At 41.2% G+C, this 17,947-nt stretch overlaps 1 protein-coding gene across 2 annotated transcripts in view; it reads left to right on the top strand.

The window, feature by feature from the left end:
* Positions 1 to 7,105: 7,105 nt before the first annotated feature.
* Positions 7,106 to 17,947, top strand: part of LOC124619299 (transcription factor AP-4) — an 86,583-nt gene continuing 75,741 nt past the window's right edge. Inside the window, exon 1 of one of the 2 annotated variants that reach the window (XM_047145585.1) lies at positions 7,106 to 7,426. In XM_047145585.1, coding sequence (XP_047001541.1) covers positions 7,341 to 7,426 — 86 coding nt within the window. In that variant the 5' untranslated portion in view covers positions 7,106 to 7,340. The remainder of the gene's footprint in view (positions 7,427 to 17,947) is intronic. The other variant, XM_047145586.1, reaches the window with a different exon arrangement.

Here is a 17,947-nt window from a genome sequence, read left to right as displayed (position 1 = left end):
GTACGTGAAAATTGTTATGTAAGTACATAGCATTATTATTATGAAGAACAAAATCCGGTAGAGCTAACCTTCAATGGCGAGGCAACAAGTCAAGAAAGCAAGCTATGAGCTGAATCAGTGGATGAGCCAAGAGTGCACAGTGACTCCTGAATTGCTATGTTGCGGGGCTGGGTACAGTAAGGGAATGACTCCCGATTCATTTTGTGATCCACTCCACTCTGTGAGAACAAGGGTGAAGACCGCTGCTTGTGCGACTCGCGTGATCGCCAACAACATATTCCAAGCGTGATGCTATGTCAAAGAACAAGAAGTATTAACTTAGTCGAGTATGAAAACATTTATTGGGCTTCTGAAATTTGAGATTTTCTTTTGAAATCAAGAGTGTAAATAGAGGGTGTAAGCAATAACTGTTTACAATCTATCGCAGTAGTGTAGAGGCAGTGAAGAGAATGATCTAAGACACTTGTGGTCTGTCAAGTCAGGAAACTACCTCAAATTGGCCTACTTAAGCTACAGTGCATGTGCGTTGTGCGAGATTTCCAATTTTGTCTCTCTCTCTCTCTCTCTCTCTCTCTCTCCCTCCCCCTCCCTCCCTCTCTCCCTCCCTCCCCTCCACACAACCCATTAGATCTAGAGAAAAAAAACAATAGGCTCTTTTTTGTTGCGAGTCGAATGTAGTTTAATTTTGCACTTGGATATGTTTTCGCTAGAGGCTGCATTTTTTCAGTTATTCGAGAATAACGAAAGGGGGGGGGGGAGGGTTAGGGTAAATTCAAGCTTTACTTCTGATCTTGCATTTCAGTTGCAAAAACATATTAGTGATACTAGTTTAAACAATTAGGCCATGAAGAAGTGTATATTGCTGTTGTGTCATTCTTTCAATCATTAAGTTTACTCCTCGGTCGAGTGACATCTAATAATACAACACCAGTGCTACCTCATGCTCCCCCCCCCCCTCCCCCCCGCCCCCTTTTCCCAATACATTTATTTCTAACAGAATTTAATATTAAAAATATACCAATTTTCCATACCAACAGCTCAGTTCATAGAATCAGTATTAGAAATAAAAATAATTTCACAAAGATTTAGAGTCACTTACTTTGATCCAGAAAGGTGTCTATTATTTAGGAACACACATTTTCAGTAACATTCCAGCAGGCATAAAAAGTTCAACCACTAATAAAGCTCAGTTTAAGAGGAACCTAAAGGATTTATTGGTGCCCAACTCCTCCTACCCCACTGATGAATTTCTAAGTAGAACAACTGATGCGTATATGTTACTAATAATATCAAATAATGTGGGTGTTATTACCATCTGACCTCTGTACAAATTCAATGCAATAATGCATCATTGTAAATAAGTGTTATGAAATGATATTTCTGTTTGATGATGCGAGGCTACATATAGCTTAAAAATTATCATTTGCACCTCATTGTATTGAATGTTTGTGTGTTTTGTGACAAGTTATTTATTACCTTTTAAATGAAAATGGTTAAGATCTTTTAAATTATTCCACCATTTCACTTGGGATCTGTGTAAGGATATTAGCAAATTTGTTTTTCTTCATAAACATTTATTGTGTATTCATGTTTTTCCAACTTGTTCTACATTTTGGAGGATCTTCTCACTATGGATATATCATAACAAAAAGTACGTCTAATCCAGTCTGAACTGAATGGGCCACAGAAAGTCAGCATAGACACTCAGTAATTTGTGAATTGTCAGATTTCACCCTTCTGACAGAAAACAGTACCTGAAATGAATTGTTTATTGGAAGAGTGTGTAAGAATTATAAACATCACTGAAAATATCATCAGAATACGGTAAACTGTTCTGAGAAGTAGCATACAATAACTGTTACAACTGTTCTGTTCCAGGAGGAACACACACCACCAGCCATCAGCAGTAATAGAAGATATCTAATCAAAATGGTCAAAGATTAAATGAGCACTTATTCTCACCATATACAGTGTTGTAAGACAGAAATGTGACAAAAACCATTTAACATTATGAGACAGACTGTGAAAGTTTCACATGTTTGTGATCCATTAAGTGTAAAATATCCTTATGACATCAGACCAACATTAAAGTACCCAACAAAATCTAATAGGTGAAAAATACAAGCTGCAACAAAAATTTCACTTGTTCTTCACATTTGCTGACTTTGCCAACTCTCAATCACTGTTACTGTTCAATGTAACATGGAGCTTAGATAGATCAGTCTGTCACCACAACTTACATTGCAAAAATATAATATAGAAATCCTCTGTGCTGCCTCTGCATGCAGGGATAAGAAGTCACATGTGAAAGCTAAGGTCTGTGAATTCAAAAGAAAAAGAAAATCATGCCATATTAGTTTTATTTCTAGAAATTACCATAGCCCAGATGCACTAATAGAAAATTTCTGTTAGCATTATGATTAGTAGCACTGTTTATTATAAAGGTGAATCACAGGTAGTAGTATACTATAAATAGGTTTGTTGTTACATATGTACATAACTATTTTCTTTGATAAATACAAATGTAATTAAATAAATATTAAGCTACTAATAAATAAAGACCTGGTATTTAATATAAATAAGGAAGCAGTGGCTTCCTTAATTATTAGGTTACATTTATCTAGTGTAAGTGCAAATAGTATTAAGCTATAGAGGTGTAGTTCACTGACAATGTAAAGTTTGATTTGTTTCAAATCATTACTCGGGGTCTACAGAACACAATAAATGAATAGAACCTCTGTGGCAGGCGATGTTTGTTGTGAGTACTTGTGTCTGTCATTACTACATAAATAAGTAGACATAAAAAGATTACACTCTGTGGTTATTCCATCAACAGTATTTGAAGTGACAGTAATGGGGTGTGGGGATGTCATCTGGATACAATTTATTTGTCAATCTCTTGGTTTCATTCATCCAGTTGCTTTCCTTCACGGATGGTTACTACTTTAACATTTTATTTCTGCATTCCTTCTCATACCCCCTCCCCAAACATAACCTGGAATTCCTCCATTATTATATTTTACTAATTCTTGTGTTACTGTGTAATGATTATATTTTGCTACCCTTAATTCCTCAGTAATTATTGAAGGAGGACCTCCTGATAATTTGACAAGTTTCAGTATTCTCTTTGCTACTGAAGCTGTATGCTGATCACCATTATCTGTAAGTACATCAATGCTTGTGCCTATAAATATATCATCTTACATGTTGATAGGAAACTATAAACTGAATGTGGAGGTAGTACTTTAAATTACGTAACTTGTGTAGTAAAAGAGGACTGTTAAATCTTTTATTTACTGAATATTTTAAAACATTGTTTTATGTATTTATTACAAATTACTTAATTTCAAGACTGGAACTTAACAGCTAGTGACTATATGTGGCCTTAAAAAGACTCATATTTTTATTGTATTTTAGAGAATAGAAGGAAATTAATAATGTAGTCCTAACTGTAGTAAGATAATAGATTAATATTGCGTACATTGTGCTGTCTTGATCGCATATTTTAATCTTTACGCACAAGTACATAGCATATTTTAGGTCACGGTCAAAATTACAAGTCCTCTTAGTAGACATGTGGAACAGGGCGCAGATGAATTAAGAGGATTCACAGTTGTTGTCGTCTTCAATCTGAAGACTGCTTTGATGCAGATCTCCGTGCAACTCTATCCTGTGCGAGCTTCTACATCTCTGAATCCCCCCCCCCCACACACACACACACATATCTCTTACTAAAGATGTGCCACATATTTCTTTTCTCCCCAATTCTATTCAGTACCTAATCTTCAGCATGCTTTTGTAATACCATGTTTCAAAAGCTTCTATACATGCCTTGTGTGAACTGTTTATTGTCCACATCTCACTTCCACACAAGGCAACACTCAAGACAAATACCTTCAGAAAAGACTTCCTAACATTTACATTTTTATTTTATGTTCACAAATTTATCTTCCTCAGAAATACTTCCCTTGCCAATCCCAGTCCACATTTTAATGATCTCTCTACTTTGGCAATCATCAGTTATTTTGCAGCCCAAATAGCAAAATTCATGTACTATTTTAAGTGTCTCAGTTCCTAATAATTCCTCAGTGTCATCTGATATAATTTAACGACATTCCATCATTCTTGTTTTGCTCTTTCCTTATATCCTCTTTTCAAGACAGTGTCCATTCTGTTTACTTTCCCTTCCAAGACCCTTTTTGTCTCTGACAGAGTTACGGTGTCATTGGCAAACCTCAAAATTTTTATTTCTTCTCCCTGAACTTTAATTCTTGCTCCAAATATTTCTTTGGTTTCCTTCATTGCTTGCTCATTGTACAGATTGAATAACACCAGGGATAGGCTACAACCCAGTCTCACTCCCTCTCAATCACTGGCCCCTTTTATGCCCCTGGACTCTTTATTAACTGCTGCCTGTGTTCTGTACAAGTTGTAGATAGCCTTTTCCTCCCTGTATTTTACTCATTTTACCGTCAGAATTTCAAAGAGTGTATTGCAATAGACACTGTCAAAAGCTTTTTCCAATCCCACAAAAGCTATAAACATAGGTTTGCCTTTCCTAAACTCTAAACCTATCGTCTAAGATAAGTCGTAGAGTCATTATTGCCTCCTATGTTCTTACATTTCTCCGGAATCCAAACTGATCTTCCCCGAGGTCAGATTTTACCAGTCTTTCCCTTCTTCTGTAAAGAAGTCACATTAGTATTTTGCAGCCTTGACGTATTAAACTGATAGTTTGATAATACACTTCTAGCACATGCTTTCTTTGGAACTGGAAATACTACATTCTTCTTGAAGAATAAGGGTATTTCGCCTGTCTCATATGTCTTGCACACCAGTTGGAACATGGCTGGCTCCCCCAGAGATAGCAGTAGTTCTGAGGGATTGTCATCTATCCATGGGTCTTATTTTGACTTAGGTCTTTCTGAAAATTCTTATTGCTGCATCATATCTCCCATCTCATCTACATCCTCTGCCCTTTCTATAATATTGCCTTCAAGTTCATCTCCCTTGTACAGACCCTCTGAATACTCCTTCCATCTTTCAACTTTTTCTACTGTGGCTAGGACTGATTTTAGTGTCTGAGCTCTTGATATTCATTTAGCTGCTTTTCTTTTCACCAAAGGCCCGTTTAATTTTTCTGTAAGCAGTCTATATCTTTCCTGTAGTTACACAGGCTTCTAGAGCTTTGTATTTGTCCTCTAGCCATTTCTGCATAGCCATTTTGCAGTCTGTCAATTGCATACTTTAGATTTCTTTATTCCATTCATCTCTGTCTTGTCTATGACAGACTGTTCACTGTGCCATTCATAGTAGCTTATCTACATTTGTATTTTCTTATTCATTAGGATTACTCCTGCATTACTTTGATTTTGTATTTATAACCCTGCACTTATCAAGGGTAATGCTATAAATGGCAAATTACGTTTGAAACTGAAAGCAATCAGGATTCGTTTTTATGTGGAACAATAGCTGGATAAATAAATAGGCTAGAATATAGGTCACAATGAATACTGGAATACTTGCAAAGAAAGAAAGGATATTAAATAAGTACCAAGTTTACAGTTTAAAAATGTTTTGCTAAAATGGCACCATCTTGTCAGTGAACACCCATAATAGTAACAAAAACTGGAGAGAGAAAGAACTGTTTGATTTAGGAACACTAAGTCGCCAGTAACTCGGACATGAAATTATTAACAGTGATTAATATATGTTGCAGACAAATTGATGAAACTTAAGTTTCTTAATTACAGGTACTACTTATTGTTGCCAAAAGTAAGACATGCAGTACTTTTGATGCAACTAAACTAAGCATTGTCATAGTGGGTGAGTGTATTATCATCTTACTTTTTCCCTCACCATTCAGTTAATATTGCATGTCTGCAAAAGACATTTGGTAATTATGCGTCTTTTATATTACATTCATATTTCCTGCTAACAAAAATTTGTTTATGCAGATAATGTGGATAATACAAGCATTTCCTATTCCTGCTGTCTCTTGCAGTCCTACCTTCCACAGTTTTTGTGTATATTTTGTTGTATTTTCCTGTGTGTCTTACAGACATTGCCTCAAAATGTTTGCAGCTCTTTGCATTCCATGATGCATTTTTTCGGATTTTTCAGCTGTTATTGGGCTCAAGAAAACATATTGGTTGCATGTTACACTGACTGAAATTAAAACTTTGGTATGTACCTTTGCATCTTGCATTTTAAATATTTATTGCCAAAAAAGGTTGGTTATCCAATTATTTGTGTACTAAAAGTTCCAATGTCTACTGACCAGGTATTGAATCACAACAGCGTTTCGACAGACAACTAATGAAACTGTACTGATGCAGGTATACCACCTGATTGCATAAACTATGATTGGTGTATGTTGATTTAAGGAACAGATCTGGCAGATATACAGTTAACAGTATTGTGAATTCTTTTTTTTTCTAGAAGATACTGAAAAAACACCCGAAGGCTAACTTTTTTCCCAAAGTATATACGATTTATTGTGCGGGTTGTTTTCATTGGACACGGACACTCAAAATAATGCGAAATGAACGCACGGGGAGCAGGACATATCCACAACGATGACATTCTACGATAACCGCTAGATGGCAGGAGCGTTCAGTTCATACTTAGGTTAGTAGATGCTCGTTATATGTGCTATCGATTTCATTGGATTATTTATCGCGTAAATGAAAACAGGGATTGAGACCAATTCCATTTGTTTAATTCGACTATTAAAATCAAATATATATATAATTGTATCCATTATAATGTGTCTCTTTTGGTGTTAGGTGAGTCATCGTATTTTTCGGCAGTTATTTTAAATAATAAATTGTCTGTTTGCACGAATAAATCTCGTTTTATTACTTCAAAATACTGTTTCCCGACCATCATTGTATTCCCAGTCTAGCAGAGCAGACCGGTACAGCTGGCAGATGTTTATCGCCTGCTTCCCGCCCAGCCCGGCAACACCGTCGTCACACGCGCTCGATGCCGATGGCGGAGGAATGTAGTGCCGTATGTTTCCCATGTTTTTATGGAAGTTGTAACGTGTTGAGACTTTATATATGTTATTTGTTGAAGCAAAGTCTATATTTGTTCATACTAAAGCAAGAAATTCATTCAGTATTCGAGAACGTGTTGTCACTTTCAAAGTATGATGCGGATGAATATTCGGTGACGAACGTGAACTCTTCAGCTGTTTCCCGCCAAAGATCGCCATTACAAAACGTGAGGCGTTGCGTGTGTGGTTTGGCGTAGGAATTTGTGATCAAGAGGTGTAACTTTTTTCCGTTTATTGCCACAGACAATTGATAGGCAACAATAGTGTCGATATACGAGATATGTCAGTATTTAACCGGAGTGAAGAGCAACGTTGTTTAGAAGGACTGCGACACCAAGACAAGGAAGTTATTGGCAGTTTGTGCAGGTAAGCAAAACCGCCCGCCATATGACGCGCCATAGCGGGAGTGGGCGGTATGTCTCTTTGAAGTTGAAGATGTCGAAACTTGGTGTATGTGTTTGAATATTACATTATCGGGGATGTGTGTAACGTGTTTGTCGAGCGAATCACTGAATTTACTGATCTAGTGCAGGGATTTAATATAAAGCCGCTTCCCGTTTGACTATTACGGAGGAACGTGTTGTGCCATGCGTACCGGTAATCATCACAGCTGATTTTAACTCGCCATGTTGCAGTAGTCAGATGATAATAGAGTATTATTAATGTAAGATAACTACGTCATTTTTGTGTGTAGCTGATTATGATTTCCCGCACATGAGGCAGTCATGAGACTTTGTTTTACACCTGCGTGTTGCGGACAGACCCACGTGGGTTTTTGTAGTATTGACTACAGCTCGGCGTAATATGAATTGTGCCTTCAAATCTGCAGACAAACTGAACATTTTTTTGTCTAACGAAAGCTTTTGTCTTTATAGTGGTCTTTTACCCAGATAATTTTCTGAAAATTTCCAGTTTTTAATTTTTTACGTCCGATTTAAATATACAGTGCCATGGCGACTCGATAGTTAATTGCCATTTTTAATATTAATTTATCTATATATGCTATTTTTAATATTAGTGAATCTCGTTGAAACCTAAGTTAAGAAATGTACTGACACCCGTAATCACAAACCGGAGATACACAACTCATACACAGATGATTGTGTTGCATAAATTTTAAATTTTGTTTTGCAGTCCGTAGAGATGCATGAGAATACGGCTTTATTGAATTATTTATAAATGTTACCTCTGTGCCCACTGTCAATGAATGCCTAGCTTTTGACGTGTGTGTGTAGAGGCTCATTAGGCACTTACGGTATTTTCATGAAGGTGATCGTTGAATTCTGTTAGAAGCTAACTCTGAGGTTCCTAAATACCTGTGGTTTGGAAAATAAGGCTGGCAAGGGAATTGCCCAGCCGAATACTGATTTGTGTAACACATGCAATGTCGCAGCTGCCTGCCGTCCTGCCCTTTAAACAAATTATGCTTGTGTTAGGGGTCGCACATTGTCTGCATGTTATTAGCGCAATCTATCGGCTGCTTCATTTTTACGTTTACATGCTGTACGTTTCTCGTGGTATCGGATCTGCTTATATTTATGGCAGGGTAGCGGAGCTTCATTTTGCGTGTTATTTGTGCCACAAAGAAAATGCGCCGCAATTTGGTCGTGTAGTATGCTGCTTTATGTATAAAGCCATTCTTACTAAATAAGTCTCAACGGAACGGTAGTAATGTCTCTTCGCCTGATAGTCGAAAGGCGCATTAGTTAGAAACCCCATCGTGATTTGGATTATGTACTATCTGAACATTCAGATTTTGAAATTGTTTCTTTCATCATTGCACGAACGATTCGTTATTGTCACACGCACTGCGGAATTAAAAGCTACATGTCAGCTGTGTTGTTTTAGTTGAACCTCTTCATGATCGGTCCTGTGGCAATTTGTGTTGGATAGGTAATTGTACTGATGGTGCCTAAGTCATGTTTCCAGTTTCGAACCGTTTTGTTGATGGTTAGCTCTTGTGGTAATACTTTGACAGACATAATTAAATGTGAAGTACATTAAGATGTAAATAAGCTGAATCCTAGAATGAAGCCAATATTTTTTGCTCGGTGCTGCTGAGATTTTGACCCATTCGGCAGCCCTGTATTAAGAAACCACGGCAGTTGGTGTCCGTTAGCAGCTGTTCTCCATTCGTGGTTCAAGAATACTACATGTAGCCGAAATTAAAATTGTGCACCTGCTAGTAATATTGGTTCTATGAGGTACATACGCAGCTCTCTACCACAGTATCGACTTGCCTTGTCCAATTCATTGAGTTTCCAAATGTAGGACGTGCTGTTTAACGCCGGTATTGGAACTATAAAGACGACCTGCGGGGTTACTTCTTGCCTCTTCATGGAGAACTGTAAGGGCGACAGTTTTAATTTCTCCGTTGTTTTCGTACGTTATAAAACATTGGGTCTGTGTTGTGTAGAAAAGTGGGATCTGATGATTTTATATACTCGCGAACAGCCTACTATGTCTAAACGGAGCTTGAGACTAACTGGAGCAGTTACGATAATTTCAAGCAGCGATACGGGGACCCTGTAGTCAAGGTCACTGCCATCGGAGACGACAGCGGTATGCTCGGGCTGCATTCCACTGTGAAGCCAGGCGGCTGGTACCGCTTGTCCCAGGTCGGGGCGTTTGTTGGTGGCGCGCGTGCGTTGTAAGCGGACTTGGTCTGTCCGACCGGCGGCGGGGTACAGCGGCACCACGCTTGCCGTCCATTCCAGTGGGTGCAGCAAAATGTTAGTGGGATTTGATCGTAAGGCGTGTTGTTCCGCTGTGCTTTCAGAGACAGTCTGTCAGATATGGCTGTCATTGCGGCGTAAGCATTTGCAATGGGACCTACCGTGTGCGAATCCGGGAGCTAAATTCCAAATTATTGGGTTTGAAGTTTTGTATCCAATACTAGTCCCCAAATTTATTCATTAGAAATTTCGTCGTTAAAAATAGAAAATAATACCAGGTTGGCTTTCTGGAAAACCCGGTATTATCGGGGACTTAAATTTCACATGGAAAAATCAGATGTCAAGGAATCCCGTGTTTTTAACCTCAAATTGGAATTTAATTTAGCTTTAGAAATTGCAAATTTTGAAAGAATTTAATATTTAAAAGTTTTAATCATTTGAAAATTAATCGTCGGCGGTTAAAAACGTTGGCTGTACGACAGCCGAGAGGAAAGAAGTCATCACTGTTTAGACGCTCAAACCACCACCACGACTCGCTCACCATTAATTTTGCATGAGCTTCTTGTAACATCTTCCTCACCACACATGGAACTCGAAGGGAATTTTTTTCTTCCAATTTCAGTAGCCACCCAGAATACATATCAATTTTTATATCTCGAAGACTCGCCGTCGTTCTTGGACGTATTGATGTTAGGCATAGAGGAGTGTTCATTTTCGTGAAACTTTCATACTGCAACGGAAAATAATTACCCAAACCAGTGCTCTCCCAGTTTTACAGTTATTAGTGCAGTCCTACGTCGGCATGTGCCATTTGGGTTTCTTCAGTTTCGCCGTGCACCCATACTTCCCTTACGAAGACGCTGACATTCGGGGGGCACGGGGTCATTCTCGTAGCTGTCATCGAACTGTGTGCCATTCTCTGATGGCGTCCCTCAACAAACGTAGTTACTCGTAGATAGTCCTATACTAATCGTCGGCCTGCTTTTGGTAAAGGCGAGGTAATGACTACGTACGTATAGATTGCTGTGTGTGAGTGTACATATCAGCATCCTATACTGCTGACGGTGATGTATGCTCAATTGGTTAAATACTTTGTGGTCGTGCAGCTTAACTTCCGACGATTATGCAGGCTACGTGCATAATGGGCTTTCGCTACCGACGTAGATGTCATGTGCCAAGTTAAATATGAGCTTCACGAAATTCGAGGTTTTCACCTATATTTGTTACGAAGACGAAGTGGGAAACGAACTGATGCATGGCACGCTGGTCAGTGTAAGACTGCAAATCTGAAGGTCCGGACTTCGATCCCAAATCAGTTCTAATATCTTTTGTTGCTTATGGTTTTTCAGATCTGTCTGTAAATGCCGTTGCACAGTGGATCAGAATCCCCTCGAAAATGGTAGGCCTCTATAGCCGGTTGGATAAATCTTTTTAAAATTCGGAGGAAGGCAGGAAAATCGCAACGTTACCCCACATTTTGTCGTATGGCAGTTTGTTTCCCGGTAGCAGCTCTTCGTCGTTCAAGTGATCTCGCTTCAAGTACCAGTCATTTGGCCACTTGTCCGATTGAAGAGAGAATCGTTGATGAGACAACGGGTATTGCATGTCGATCTGAAAAAGAAGTCGAAATCCCGGCCAAAGAAACATAGGCAAATATTTAGTAAATAATGCAGTATCCATCTTTATTTTGCTAGATTCGCTGTGATTGGTAATGCGTATAGTTGGATATGTTTGTATACAATTGGTTGTGGGCACACGTGAATGTTTCTTATAGGTCTACTTTTGCGTACATTTGCAGCGTCAGAACTGATAAAAAACGCCAAAGAAGGGACATCAACAGCTGTACACTGTAGTGGACAACTGTACCACAGAGTTGAACTAGCACATATCGTACGTGACATTAGAAATATGCACCACCTGACTATAATGAAATGAAAAGGCACCTTCTAAAGAGCCTCAACCTAGTGCCACAGTCTGAGTTTAAAACCGTGCCCCGTCGCTCTGCCCGCAGCCACCTCACAAGTGGATAAAAAGATCCTGTAAGTGAGAAGACGGTAAACATAGGGTGAATTTGTCAATAAACTGTCACTTTGACGGTTACTGTGTGTTTCTGAGGAACTGATGCAGCGATTTCGTTTGAGAGAACCGGTATCTATGTAAATACAAGACTTGTATGTTTTTATCCAAAGTCGTGATCATTACTCCATCGAATAGTGTCAGAATAGTGAAAGGCACAAAAATTTTCATTGGATGTGCGCAGCATGGAATGCACTGTTGCTGCAGTACCCATCAACAACCCTGTCAGTACAGAAAGTTTATTTTGGTGTTCCAATACTAAGTACATATAGCAATAAGACATTGGTAAAAGTGCACAGCTACTACTCAGGAGGATGACAGACTGCCTCCTCAAACAGCACTTGGCTCAAAGAAAGCCACTGGTGTTGAAGCAGAATTACTGTTGCGTGATCATTTTACAGTTAAAAGTTGGTACCATTAGGACCAACCAAGTAATATATTAAGGAACTGCTTTATACGCGGTGTCCCAGGATGAATAGTCAGTTTTCAGGGATATGACGGGATCGATCATTCGAAGCATAGTCACGTATACGTGAGGTCTAAAATGCACTCTTTTACGAGCCACGAACACTTCTGCATTAGAAGAGATGATTCATTGTAGCGACGACGAACAAGTGTTCATAGTTCTTGAGGTATGCGTTTCAGAGTCCAGGTTTACGAGACCACTACTACTTCTCCGTATTCTTCTTCTTATGATGATGATGATCGTCCTAGCGTATTACTGAATATTGGCCATTCCTGCTGGGACACCGTGCGTATCATCGGTGGGTCCAAATAATTTGTCAATAAGCATAATCTCGTCAACTAAAATACGAGCTCACTATCACCATCATGGGGCTGCGTGGTAGTTTCTGGTAGCTGTCGTTCGCATGGCCTAAGACAGCATTTCAGAGCGAGGGAGAAAACAGCGGAATGTTGTTTCTAGTACCAACTTTGATAGGTGGAGACTAAGGTTTACAAATTGATCTCTCGCCTTTTCAGTTCACGATTGCGGCGACATCTGAAAGCTGGTTTCGTGGAAGTAAGTTAACTTCTCGTAGTGAAGACCTGCCCTTAAAATGTGAGGCCTGAACGGTGCCTTACTTACCGCGGGCACGTATTAAGACGGCGATAGTTGAAATATTCGAGTGTCTGACAGACCGTAGGGAAGGCGGAGACGGCCGAATGTGTGTCGAGGACGCGTCGTTGCGGCCTCGAGGCAGCGCCTCGTGGCTGCGGCGTCGCGTCGCGGGCCCGGTAGGGCGTTTGCCGCGGCAGGTGCGCGGAAGCACCTGCGCCACGGCTCGAGAATCCAGGCACACCTCTGTCCGAGTGCTTGACAGGAAAGCGCAGAAGGGGAGAAATATCGGTATGCGCACTAGTGCTTGCCCCAAGCACGTCCCAGCCTAACATTCGGCCCTTCGGTGAATTCCTGACCAAGGTGGTTAACAGCTGTGATCCGAAAATACCATAGGGGCGTGCGCGAGCGCACACGCACACACGCACACACACACACACACACACACACACACAGCATTGAGAACAGACTAAAAATTTCCGTGCGTAGAATTTCAGTGGAGGTGATTTTTCTTCTACGTCGTTACGGTGATGCGCTTTATAACTACTGGTCATAACATTCTGCGAAAACTTAACAGATTAAGTAGGCGACAATATTTCGCTTGAAATGTGGACATTTTAAATGGAACTAGATGAAGTCTGTTACTGTCTCTCAAATTTAATTGACACACTTTTTAACATCACTTGCGTTTCAATATCGGTATTTAAATTGGCACGGCGAATTGCGGTAGCGTACTGCCATCAGGCTCCCCTCTACTAATCACACATTGTTTTGTGTGATTGGATTTGTTGCCGCTGCGATGTTTTGTCACTGGCCCACCCACCAATAACAAAAAAAAAAACACATTGGTGGCAAACTGAATCAGACGACGTAGAGGGCAATAGGAACCTGGTTACAGATTGTTCCCTAAAGGCGTCGTACCGAACAAAATGTTGACTTAGGCAGGAAAGTGTCCTTTTAAGTTTCTAGACATCGGTCGCGACCTTTATCGTAACTTATCATATTTTGAACTATTAGAGAAAGAATTTGTGATGACATGGAGGACAAAAATGAAGAGTAATTTGTGTTTTTATGTTAGAGTTCGTGTAACTGCATATAAGCTCGCAGTAAATGCGTATGAATCACGCAAACATAAGTTGACACTCGGCGTGCTGGTCAATGGGAGCGGCTGTAAATGGGAAATGCCTCTGCAGTTGCTCCCATCAACCACCGCGCCGAGTGTCAACTTTGCGCGGACAATACAAGGTACCCAAAATAAAACTGCCACGAGAAGTGTTTACAACTGTTCGTGAATAGTTTGAGAAATCGTGTACAGGCGATAGCGATACGTAGACATCAGTGGGTACAGATTCCAACGTTTTCGCCGAAGAGAAGCTCTCCTGCATACTAATTAAAGCTTTTTCTTCTCGTACTTTAATGTTCAGGGTCATTTTATTTTGATGACAGTTTGCTACAGGTTATAATCTGCTTCACCCAAAAGTTTGACTGGTAAATGCTTCGCAACGAAACGTTCCCTTTGTGGTTCACAGATAATAAGTCACTAAGGTAAGACAAAGACATCTGAGAAACATTAATCTTTGTTGGTAAATGACATCCAGGCCAGTTGTTCACCAGATACGTGTGGACTTTATCTTCGAGGAATAAAGCTCCTGCACATTCTCGTACTGATAACAATGGTGCGAACATTATTTCGATCGTTGCAGATGATAAAAGCTGCGGCGGAAAAATCGTGTGGCGATTCGACGGTGAGATTCATCGGAGATTTAGTTATTGGCATCATTTTGCCATTTGGACTGCTTCATACATGATTTAGATTCCTAGATCAAACTTGAGTATGGAGACAAGTGTGAGGTTTGCCGGAACCGTCCGTTGCCCACGGCGCGAGTGAAGGCGCGGGTAGGAGTAGCTCGTACGCGTGGGACGCGCGGGGCCGAGATAAGCGGCAGCCGCAACATGGCGGCCAGACGGCCTTGTGGCCGGCGGCGCGGCCAAGCGCTGGCTATAAATACGGCGCCCGCGCGCGCCTGACTCACCGCACGGCCGCGCCGCGCCGTTTTACGTAACGCCAGCCCGCCGCCGCGTCTCCGCTTTCCCCAGAGAAAGCTCCCAGCCCGCCCCCGTGCCGGACGCTGCCGCCCTGGGAATGATGGGCCGTGCCTGACGCGGGGTGTGGCGGCTTGAACACACGAGCGGCACTGACCCTGCTCTTCTGCTCAGATGACTATTTGTAGGCGTGTCGTTGTTTCGTTCTCGAGGCGAAAGGTATCTTACTTCAGGGAGAATATTTGGCATTTGTGGACTTATTCATCCAACAGTAAAGTGTGTCGGGCCACGTGAAATAGTGTCCCAAAGAACTCCATAATGCCGTTTGGACAGTTCGCCTCCATAGCCGAGTGGTCAGCGCGGCAGAATGCCGTGCGAGAGGCACGGCTTCAATTCCCTGCCGGGTCGCCGATTTTCTCCGATCGGGTACTGGATGTTACGCTCTCTTCATCATTATTTCATCCTTAGCGACACGCAGTTCGCCATAGTGCCGTCACCTGAGCACACTTGCACCGAGCGGCCAGTCGACCGGACGGGAGGCCCTAGCGACAAGCACATTTCCGCACATCACAGACTGATTGGCCGCTTGTCTTAAAGAGACAACATAACTATTACGAGGGCGTGCTGAAAAATGCCAACGATTTCTTTATGTGAAAACTCTTTAAAGCTCTCTTGATAAAACTATACTAACATTCCACATCTTTATTCTTCATATCTCCATATTTATTTCTCAACATAATCACCCTGACGACGAACACCTGTCTCCCAGCGACAGACCAATTTATTGACACAGTCACTGCAGAATGTTTGACTTTGTTGACGGAGCCACAACCTCGCCTCTGCTTGCACCGCTTTATCGCTATCTAGAGTTCAGCCGTCAAAGGATTTCTGTAAATTTTGGAAACAGATGAAAGTCGACGGCAGGGCCACTTCCACCATTAGGTGAGACTAGGCGGCCGTCTGGTGCGGAAAAGGTTTATTTCAAATCAAACAGCGAAAAGATTCAGCAAATGAGAAAAAAAACAGGATATCTATTTGTTGTTTCGGGAAATTCCAGAAATTGAGGACAACAATAAGAAATCAGGACATTTGTTGTTCTCAGTTAATTTTAAAGGGGCTGAGGAAAAGGCATGAAAACTGAGGACAGTCCCGAGACAATGAGGACTTCCGGTCACTCTTTGATGATTACTGTTATAAAACGAGATTCTCATTATTGATCCGTTGCATGTTGGTGGTGATGAGTGGGGAAGGGACCATCGAGGAAACCAATGATGTAAAAGGAGGGGGGGTGTCATTTTTCAGTTCTCGTCTAGTGCGGCAAAACCCCTTAGCAACGGCCCTAATGCTCGGTGACAGTGAGCCCAAGGCGTCGGATTGTTGCAGTTCCCGCAGTGCTCGTCTGTGGTCTAGCATTGTCGTACTGAAGCACTGTGCTCCAGAATTGGACGAACACTTCTAATTAAGAAGAGTTTTCACATAAATTCGGAGGTATTAACTTTTCAGCACACCCTCTTACAGTAAATAGCATGGGATTCGTCGCTGGTACAACCAAAATTGTTTCGTATTGGCGCCAGAAGTACCACTTAGCTTGAATTGGTACAGTAGGAAACGAGAAACGCCAACATTTCCTAAGAAGGAAATTAACTGCAGTGCATGTCACAGCCCGGTAATTCAACGCGAGAACAGGATTTGACCATTTTCTTCACTAGCAGCATGGTTTTTATCAACGAAGTGTTACGGCGACAATTTTGTCTTGAAGCGTAGCGTTTTATCGGCGAAAACACCTGTTGCCAATCAATGAAGCTTCTATTGACACTGTCTCGCAACATAAAATATGGTACCCTGACAGTTCCTATAGCGTGTGTTGATAATGCATTTGATCAGAGCAAGTTGCGTTATATTTACATACATTATGATTGTGTGGTACACCCGAATAAAAATTCATATTTGTTGAAGACTGTGGTCGAAATTATTTATTTAAATAGCACAAGCGCAGTTTGTTGCCGAGCTTCGGTTGCCTTTAAGAAGCCTGCAAAGTCCTGTACCTATAACCGAGCTTCGGACCTCGCCCGTGACGAGCTGTTGTTCGCATCTTCCGAAGTGGGACCCATCATTCTGCTCTCGAAGTCGAGGTGCAGGCGTGTTAGAATTTCCATCGGGGCTAAGGTTTTATGCCATAGGATGCTAACTTCTCATTGGTTTGAATAACCGTCCCTTTTCCAGTGGCCTTGAGCCAAACACAGTTAGATTGTGGGTACGTCTCGCTGTCTGGTAGTCTCTGTATTGCATTGCGTCGCAGACACCGCCAGACGGCAGTCTGTAGTTCACATGAAATTCCCACGCATTTCATAACGTGCGTTTGATAATTTTCCACAGGCAGCAACGAGGGCGACATCTGCTCAGAGGGATTCCACAGTATGCCACGTGACCTCAATGAAATGGGTGTATCCCATTTGCTGAATTCTTAAAATCAGTGTAATATGGTCGCCAACTTCGTTTCGGTCCACGAGACAAGAGTTGAGTTCCCGCAACTCCAGAATTTGTAATTGAATGTACTGTAGTTACTTAACTACTTTCATAAGGATTCCGAGATTAGACCTTTGGAATGGAAAATGCACACCGCAGGCAGTTAACACACCGCCTCCAGCTGACTCGTAGCATCTTCCGCCGATACTCCACACAACCACCAAAACACGAATACAAGCGTCAGTAGGGCACGATGTATCACTCTCAGATTTCGACAGAAGCGAATGGAATTTATGGCCTGTGCCAATTTAACATGTGCGCACTCAGTGAGATCCAACACTCACATAGACAGTCCGGAATGGGAATTCTAAAGAATAAGCACTTACTAATTCTGTTTACCGTATTGGTGGAAATGCTTCGTGGATCAAGGTACATCACTGAATGTCTGAACCAGAAATCAACACCTCACTACTCTCGAATCAGCACCAGCTAAGCAGAGAGCCGACGACTTCCAACACCCAGGATTACAGCCGAAAGATTTCTCTCAAGAGGTCCGCGAAAGTTTTTTCA

Source organism: Schistocerca americana, chromosome 6, assembly GCF_021461395.2.
Source record: "Schistocerca americana isolate TAMUIC-IGC-003095 chromosome 6, iqSchAmer2.1, whole genome shotgun sequence".
Lineage (NCBI taxonomy): Eukaryota > Metazoa > Arthropoda > Insecta > Orthoptera > Acrididae > Schistocerca > Schistocerca americana.
The sequence above is the reverse complement of the archived record's forward strand: the minus strand, read 5'-3'. Positions and strand labels throughout refer to the sequence as shown.